The sequence below is a fragment of the Penaeus vannamei genome, chromosome 10, assembly GCF_042767895.1.
Source record: "Penaeus vannamei isolate JL-2024 chromosome 10, ASM4276789v1, whole genome shotgun sequence".
NCBI lineage: Eukaryota > Metazoa > Arthropoda > Malacostraca > Decapoda > Penaeidae > Penaeus > Penaeus vannamei.
In genome coordinates, this window is record NC_091558.1 from 22,957,330 (window position 1) to 22,966,428 (window position 9,099).

At 38.3% G+C, this 9,099-nt stretch overlaps 1 protein-coding gene across 3 annotated transcripts in view; it reads left to right on the forward strand.

Annotated features, from left to right (window-relative positions):
• Positions 1–8,236, forward strand: part of LOC113811594 (histone-binding protein N1/N2) — a 10,210-nt gene extending 1,974 nt beyond the window's left edge. Inside the window, exons 2-14 of one of the 3 annotated variants that reach the window (XM_027363368.2) lie at positions 82–172; positions 329–464; positions 552–608; positions 731–1,306; positions 1,503–1,634; positions 2,781–2,868; positions 2,958–3,087; positions 3,185–3,386; positions 3,502–3,644; positions 4,550–4,567; positions 5,883–6,026; positions 7,695–7,832; positions 7,990–8,236. In XM_027363368.2, coding sequence (XP_027219169.1) covers positions 82–172; positions 329–464; positions 552–608; positions 731–1,306; positions 1,503–1,634; positions 2,781–2,868; positions 2,958–3,087; positions 3,185–3,386; positions 3,502–3,644; positions 4,550–4,567; positions 5,883–6,026; positions 7,695–7,832; positions 7,990–8,097 — 1,963 coding nt within the window. In that variant the 3' untranslated portion in view covers positions 8,098–8,236. The remainder of the gene's footprint in view (positions 1–81; positions 173–328; positions 465–551; positions 609–730; positions 1,307–1,502; positions 1,635–2,780; positions 2,869–2,957; positions 3,088–3,184; positions 3,387–3,501; positions 3,645–4,549; positions 4,568–5,882; positions 6,027–7,694; positions 7,833–7,989) is intronic. The other 2 variants (XM_070126473.1, XM_027363378.2) reach the window with 2 other exon arrangements.
• The last annotated feature ends 863 nt before the right edge of the window (positions 8,237–9,099 follow it).

Here is a 9,099-nt window from a genome sequence, read left to right on the forward strand (position 1 = left end):
CATTTTGATTTACAGGTAAAAATGATTAACCAAAAGCATTGTATGCTTGTATAAATTCCTAAATAGATTTTATTATTTCAGTGATACAGCAACTCAAGCTTTAAATCACTTTGCTCAGGGCAAGAGACACTTAGTTGTTGGTGACATATCTTCTGCAGTTAATTCTTTGCAGGTGAGTTCTCAGATCATTTTATTTACCTCCATGCAATGTTTTGGAAGACTGAATTTTGAAATGAAATGACCTCTTATAGAAAATGTGGTCAAGTTTTGACTAGTATTTGGATTACTGCAAATTCCACAATTTGACAAGGTATGCCTAAAATTGCAGGAGGCATGTAGACTCCTAGCAGAGCAATACGGTGAAACTGCTCCAGAGTGTGGTGATGCTTATTTCTACTATGGCCGAGCATTGCTTGAAATGGCACGCATGGAGAATGGAGTCTTAGGAAATGCTTTGGATGGAGGTATGTTGGGTTTTAGTTGCTTATTCAACTCTGCACTTAAACCAAGGTATGGTTTAGTCTACATATGTCGGTGGTTTTGATTTTCAGTTCCTGATGGAGAAGACATGGACAATTCCCAGGTAGAAAATCCTGAGAAAATGACAGGTAAATTATTTTGTTTGTGGTTGGAATATGTGGAATTTTTTTGGCTTATTTTTATTTTTATTATTTTTTTTTTATATATATATGTTGCTAGAACAGAGTAAATTGTGCTGTCTTTTGCATAGAGGATGAGAAGAACGAGGTAACAGAACAGGTTGGGAAAGCACTGGAAGAGAATTTTAAAGATCTTGAGGATGTGTCAAAAAGTAAATCAGCAAAGCAGAATGGAGATGCAAAGGCAGTGGAGTCTTCAGGTGCTGAGGAGGCTAAAATGGATGTAGATTCAGCTGGAGTGTCAGATTCCAAAGGTGAAGATGGAGGGGAGAAGAAAGAAAAAGTAAAGTCAGATGGGGAGGAAAAGAGTAAACCAGAAACCTCGGACACTGATGGCACCGCCACTTCCAAAGTAGAGGCTAGCTCGGTAGATAGTGAGAATGTAGACGAGGAAAGCAAGCCTGAGAAAAAGGAAGTGGATACCAAAGATGGTTCCAAAGATGAGGCAAAGGAATCGGAGGTGGTGATGGAGGAGAAGGTCGAGGCTGATGAGGAAGAAGGTAAAGCGACTGAGAAGGGAGAGGGAGAGAAGCAAAAGGTATCGGGAGAAACTAAAGATGAAAAGGGAAAGGAAGATGCCAAAATTGAAGAGAAAGTAGAATCTGAAGCAAAGGAAGAGGAAATGGAAACTGATGGCGCTGAGAAGAGTAAGACATAGTAGGATTGTGGGGTAGAAAGAAATGAATCATATGTAGATAGCAGTAGTCATAGAATGGTTGACTGTATAGGTACTTCTACAGTTTGGATGCTAAATTACTTTCAGAATTTGGCTGCTTTTGCTATTTTGAGTGGAAAGAATGCTTTAATCTGATTCTTGTATTAAACAGGAAAATTTCCTTGCAGAGGAAGGCAGTACAGAAGGAGAGGAGGAAGAGGAAGGTGATGCTGAAGGTGAAGGTGAAGGAGAGGGAGAAGAATCTCAAGAAGAATCACAAGATGAGGGTGAAAAAGAGGAAGGTGCCAGCCAAGAAGAAGGTAAGTATTGGTTTATTGTTGGCTATAAAGTATTCTATGGAAAACTGCCCAGCTGGATATTTCCATGCATTTAAGGGATCATCTTGGGAATGCATTTAACCATTTTGGCATGGGTGAAAAAATACCAGGAGTTTAGGACATCCGATTCCCCCAAGTATTTTTTAGGTGTTAGCAGCCCTTTTCTATGTCGGCTAAAATTAATTTCTCACCTTGCCTTAGAAAATCAGTTGTGATCTAATAATTAGATGAGATTTTATAAGCTTTCATGAAGGCTTTAAAATGACAGATTTTTTTTTTTTTTTTTTTTTTTACACATGCCAGATAAAAAAAAAAAAAATCATAGTAATTAATAATCATGTGCTGTTCATAGGAAGTATTTATTTCCCCTATCTTCTATGACCAAAATATTTTGTAAAATTAAATCCCCACAAATTGGGGTTAAGAGCTTAACTTGTATTCCTTAAAATTTTGGTGATGCAGATCATTTGGCAAAGATAGTTTTGGACAGATTAATAAAAATTTTACCCAATGCATGATTTGTGTAAAATTTTTATTAATCTGTCCAAAACAATGAGTTGGGGAAAAGAAATTCCTGGATCTGAGACACAGGGATCAGGCTAGTGTCTAAAATGGTGTGAGTTTCATCAAAATTGGCCAGAAAATTAGAAAATACCCTTAGAGTAGGTAGTGGAAGTGAATGTAAACAAGGTATAAATTTAAGTATTTGCTAAATATGGAATATTCTGCAAATGTGCAGGAAAGAAATTTTTGAAATTTATTGATGTTGGATTTGTGCCTCTTGTTTCCTAGTTGGCTTTTATCTGTCCTGCGTATGAACAGTAGCATGTCTGCAGAGAAAGGGTCATTGCCTTCAATTTCTTCTTGCCTAACAGTGATAAGCAATACGAATCTTAAGCCTATCTTGGGTAAAACCTAATTCTGTAGTAATCTCCTCACTAGTTCATTGATCTGCCTCCCTGAAGCCTAAACTTGATGCAGATGTTATCATGGTCATGAATTATTGTCTCTGAATGCATAATGTAAATTGGTGCTCTATTTTTGTAAGATATGAAATTTCATAAATGTTTATTTGAAAAGGTATTATGCACAAACTTGTGTAAAGTAAAAACAAAAATCAAATTGCAGGGGAAAAGACTGAAGAGGATGAGGAAGAAGTATCAAACTTGCAGCTCTCTTGGGAGATGTTGGAGTTGGCAAAGGTCATCTACCAAAAGTAAGTGGAAGTTAATTAGTTGTTCAAACATTTAATTTTCATAACTATTATTCTGGTCTGTGTAATCTTGTAACATGTTATCATTTTAGGCAACAGGATGACAATCCAGAGATGGCCAAGAAAGTTGCCCAAGTATACCTGAAACTTGGAGAAGTAGGCTTGGAGAGCGAAAATTATTCACAGGGTATTGAGGATTTCAAACAGTGTCTGCAAATACAGGTATGTTGCTTGCAGACTTTACATTAAGCAATGAAATAAAGGTATAAATATAGATTGCTTTGGACAAGTTTTGCTAGCTACTTTTCTAAACTTGCAGGAGAAGATTCTTGAGGAAGACAACAGGTGTTTGGCAGAAACCCATTACCAGCTTGGTGTAGCACACTCCTTCTCGGATGACTTTGACAAAGCAATTGAAAGCTTTACAGCAGCAATGAAGGTTATTGAAATGAGAATTGCTAACCTTGAAAAACGGATAAAGGAAAAGAAAGAATGGACAGAAGAGCAAAGAAAGAAAGATGGTAACTTGAGATAATATAGTACATTAGATATTTTATCAATTCTGGTATGCAAGTGATTTGAATGATTAGCATTTTGAGATATATACTGGAAATCTAAACATTTCTCAAATTTTAGCTGCAGAGAGACCTGATCCATTCTACACTGAGGAAGGCGAGATTGAAGAATTGAACAAATTGTTACCAGAGATGAAGGAAAAGGTTACAGATATGGAGGAAATGAAGAAAGACAGTAAGGATAGACTCCAGAAAGCAGCAAAGGTGGGTTTTCCTTGTGATAGTCTTCGGTAATGCAGCAATAATTTTCAATGGAATGATTGCTTTTAAGTTCCAATATTCAAGATTATAAATGATTCCTAGTTATCCTACTTTCAAAAGGAAATTGGATGTTCTTTACTTTACACATTGGATCCAGATGCTTAACTGCCATGATGTGGCCAAAAAATGGGCATTAGGCTGAAGTGAGTGGAAAGGTGACCTGTATGCTGGGTGCCAATTTAACTTTGTATGCTGTGATTAAGAGATTAAGACTCCATGCCTCCCCTTTGCAGTACAATTTTTCTGAATTAGCGTTATTAGATCTTGTGTAATTCTGTTATTTGGCGTTTGATTTACTTTATCCAAATGGTGGTGTTTTCCTTGACAAGACGGATTATCATGGTAGTAACTTGGTGCTGTGTGTAAAACTGTCATAATTTTTAAAATACAACTTGTATTGTTTACAGCTGGCAGAAATTGGATCGTTAGCATGGAAATAGCACCCTCCCTGGAGCTTTTGCTCTCCGTTATGGCTCATGGACATTTGCACAATTGCCATCAATAAATTAGGGGTGGAGGGATTTAAATGTTGCAATTAGGAAGGGTCTTTACATTAAAGAACATTGTGTGCACTCCTGGGGAGTCTGTCACCTTAGCCTTCAGTCTAAATGTCCATGGCCAGATTTTCCCATGACCATATGTTCACATCTGCCCCTTGAAACAAATTTTTTGTGATGTTATCCAAATCATATGGGTTAAGATGAAGTTTCAAGTGAATTGCTGGTAGGTTGTTCTACATTTGATCAGACAAAGCATAAGTGATATATATATATAGATGATTGAATTGCCAATTCATAAATACTGGTCCATTTTCATAGAGGCATCATTGTAACCTCTTTATTTTCTAGCTGCCTCTTGATCCTGTGGTAAGTACTTGATGGTGCTTGCTGCTTGTGGCTTATTACTGGTGCACATAGAATGTGAATGGGCATTGGCTTGTGGAACCTTGTAATTCCCCCCCTCCCACCCATATTTCAGCTTGCCGAGCTAGTAAAATGGTAACTAGGGTTTCTGACTGTAAAGTGTGCTCTCCCAGTTAAAGCAATTAAAGCCTTGAATTTAATTTGACCACTTTTCTGTTGTAAAAAAAAAAAAAAAAAGGCTATATTGTACTTTAAGTTAGATGCTCCAAATGGCCTAATTTTACAGATAATTTTTATTATATTTCCAGCGTAATGGCAGGCACATTTAAAATTGACTTGTGCTTTTGAGTTAATGGTTAAACGCCTTTCAGCACTAACAATTTAACAGTAACTCTGCCTTAAAGATGAGCTTGAAAGATTTTTGTCATGCTTGCAATGTAATAAAGGAATTGCTGATGCATGAATATTTAATGTCTAGTTGCATATTTTTTGCCATGGATTGATAGACAGAATTACAATGAAGTGTTTTTAAAGGCTAAATTTAAACAATAGGAAGTGGGAAAATATAACGCACTCTGCATAAATATACATTTCGTATTACTTCTAGGTTTTTGAAGATGGAACCCCCCCCCCCCCCCCCCTGGCCCCATGATGTGCTGTTCTGCACGTTCCCAAAGGGAAAACACTTGTAAAACCTGCAGTAACTTCCTTTTGCTATATTCCTTCCCTTTCATGAAACAAGGGCAATTGTTTTTTACATTTTTACTACCTAAAAATTATGCATAGGTTAGGGATAGGTGGTGGCTACACCACCAGCATTACCTACTTCAAACTGATATTGGCAGACTATGGACAAGTGGGGTCAAGAGGGCAGTTAATGGTAACTTTGAAACAAGGTAATAAGTTGGAGATAAACAGCCTTTTGGGACATTTGGAGGGAATGAAGTTCTATCCTAGCAGTTTATTGGATTTTTTTATAACTAATTTTGAGCAGTGAATAAATGTTTAAGGTATCGTTTGTTGGTGTTTTACACATTACCACTATTCCCCTCTTCCTCACACATTTCTGTTTAACTGCTTTTTAATTACCAAAATAATCCTCCCTACTTATCTTGTATTCCTTCTCCACTCTGACATTGCACCTCTACCCACATTAAGGTTCTTTCAAAACTTGGTTTACAGAACTTATCTTGAACAAGTCAGTTATTCAGTAAGAAACCATTTTAAATTGTGTATATTGAAACTTGGTATTGATTATGGTCTCAATGATATGGTATTGATTATGGTCTCAATGATATGAGAATTCCTATATTTCCAGGAAGCATTCATGGCAAATGCAATTGGTGGCACTTCCAAGGCTGGTTCTTCATCACAAACTGGATTTGATGCACCTTCAAGTTCTACATCTGTAGTCCCCACAGAAATTAAGGCTTCCAACATAACTCATCTTGTAAGAAAGAAGGTATGTAAGAATTTGAAGTGATGCATGAAGGTTACCTTTGACTAACTTTTGTAATACTCTCCATGTAGTCATTGCAGGTTTTTAGTGGCCATTTGTCATTGCAGGGTTTTTAGTGGCCATTTGTCATTGCAGGGTTTTTAGTGGCCATTTGTCATTGCAGGGTTTTTAGTGGCCATTTGTCATTGCAGGGTTTTTAGTGGCCATTTGTCATTGCAGGGTTTTTAGTGGCCATTTGTCATTGCAGGGTTTTTAGTGGCCATTTGTCATTGCAGGGTTTTTAGTGGCCATTTGTCATTGCAGGGTTTTTAGTGGCCATTTGTCATTGCAGGGTTTTTAGTGGCCATTTGTCATTGCAGGGTTTTTAGTGGCCATTTGTCATTGCAGGGTTTTTAGTGGCCATTTGTCATTGCAGGGTTTTTAGTGGCCATTTGTCATTGCAGGGTTTTTAGTGGCCATTTGTCATTGCAGGGTTTTTAGTGGCCATTTGTCATTGCAGGGTTTTTAGTGGCCATTTGTCATTGCAGGGTTTTTAGTGGCCATTTGTCATTGCAGGGTTTTTAGTGGCCATTTGTCATTGCAGGGTTTTTAGTGGCCATTTGTCATTGCAGGGTTTTTAGTGGCCATTTGTCATTGCAGGGTTTTTAGTGGCCATTTGTCATTGCAGGGTTTTTAGTGGCCATTTGTCATTGCAGGGTTTTTAGTGGCCATTTGTCATTGCAGGGTTTTTAGTGGCCATTTGTCATTGCAGGGTTTTTAGTGGCCATTTGTCATTGCAGGGTTTTTAGTGGCCATTTGTCATTGCAGGGTTTTTAGTGGCCATTTGTCATTGCAGGGTTTTTAGTGGCCATTTGTCATTGCAGGGTTTTTAGTGGCCATTTGTCATTGCAGGGTTTTTAGTGGCCATTTGTCATTGCAGGGTTTTTAGTGGCCATTTGTCATTGCAGGGTTTTTAGTGGCCATTTGTCATTGCAGGGTTTTTAGTGGCCATTTGTCATTGCAGGGTTTTTAGTGGCCATTTGTCATTGCAGGGTTTTTAGTGGCCATTTGTCATTGCAGGGTTTTTAGTGGCCATTTGTCATTGCAGGGTTTTTAGTGGCCATTTGTCATTGCAGGGTTTTTAGTGGCCATTTGTCATTGCAGGGTTTTTAGTGGCCATTTGTCATTGCAGGGTTTTTAGTGGCCATTTGTCATTTTACATCCCTCTTTCATTATGTAAGGGTTAGTATTTTCAGTTATCAATCTACTAATTTTGAATTTATGATTCACGATTTTTGTTCTAAGGGATGGAATGCCTTGCAATATTCAGACAAGTCGCACATACCCAGAAACAGTTGGAAAATCTGGGATACCGTCAGTTTGGTAGCATTAACTATTTCAGAAAGTATCATTGCTTGTAAATATTTTGCATGCCTTTCTAACAATATTTGTAGCAGTCCTAGCTTGGAAATGGTTGGTTGACTACATAATTTTTTTTTTTTTTTCCAAATTTAGTTGATTATAAACCTGAATCATAATTGGTTGAAGATTTGAAAGATTAAATTAAATTGATTGTTGGCTTAAAGCTTGTATATAGCCAAATGGTTATTCCCGTGGCTTGCAGGACTATGTACATGAATTTGCATAAAGTTCAAGACTTCAAAACCCTAAGTGCACTTTTTTGTCTTTAAGCAGAGGAAACCAGAGGATGAGGTTGAGGGAGAAGAGGTAAAAAAGGCAAAAGGTGAGAATGGGGAAGCACATGGAACTGCTAATGGAACTACAAATGGCACCAATGGGCACACTGAAACCATGGAAACGGAGGAAAAGGTGATTTGAGTTAAGGAAATGGAGTTGAGGTTTATATGAAAGAAACCTGTAATCTAGCAAGTAGAAATTTTAATAGACTTGGAACTATGTAGCTAAAGGATGTTTTGGATTTGTGTAGTGAAATGCTTCATTTTAAGTTGTATGCAATCTTCCCCAGGATACCCCTTCAAATGGGGCAAGCACTGAAGAATTAAAGGAGAAAGCAGCTGAAGAGATGAAGAAAACAACAGATTTGATCACTGGGAAAACTGAGGCGGCATCCTAGATGCCTGTATAATGCCTTTAAAACACTGCCAGTTATTGGACTAAGAACTTTTGTATTTTATTGTAATGGAAGCCATTTTATTACCAGTGAACTGTGTTTTAAGATTTAAAAAATAATTTATTAAAAATGAAATGTACAATTTTTCCCGTTTTTTAACCCATCAAAAAACAAAACGTCCAAACACTAGATGTGAAGTTGTGCCTTTGGGACTGCTGGGTGCTTGTGTATGTCACCTAGTATATCAAAGGCTAGGCTCAGTTTAGCAAATTTAAGAATGAATGTCTTCAGTAAATTGCAAAAATGGTTATAATTGTGGGCAAAATATTGATTGGATACCTTACAAGTCGTTAAAAGTTGAGGTGAATGAATTGTTAAATAATGGTTAAACAAGGTCAGCTGTACTGTATGGCACTTGGCCATTCCTTGACCTAGACCCATCACACCAGACCCATGGATTTTTTTTTTTGGGGGGGGGGGGTCTCTCTCTCTCTCTCTCTCTCTCTCTCTCTCTCTCTCTCTCTCTCTCTCTCTCTCTCTCTCTCTCTCTCTCTCTCTCTCTCTCTCTCTCCCCCCCCCCCCCCCCATTCCTAGCGCACTGCTGTCTATGGGAGGCTTAGGAGACGGACTGGGACCTAATGCTGAGGATCACCCCTGACTTGGGCCTTAGCCCTCGACTTCTAATTTTGCACAGGCTTTTCCCCCTGCTGCTTTCTGGATTCCGTCCCTTCTCCACCCCCTTCTACCATCCTCATCCTAAGGTGTGAAGAGCCGTGCTGAAAGGATGAAAGGCTAACTAGCCAGTCCTGAACGGCCCAAGGGAGCCATGGGCACAGTATTCCCCGATTTCAGTTGTCTTGCGCTTACCTTGGAGGGGACCCTGAGTTGAGGGGTGGACTGTTTTTCCCCAACATTATCTAGGCTTACCATGGCCAATAATGTTTTACCCTTATTAGGGGCAATGATGCTTGCCTCCTTCATCAAATAGCCTCACCAATTCACTCT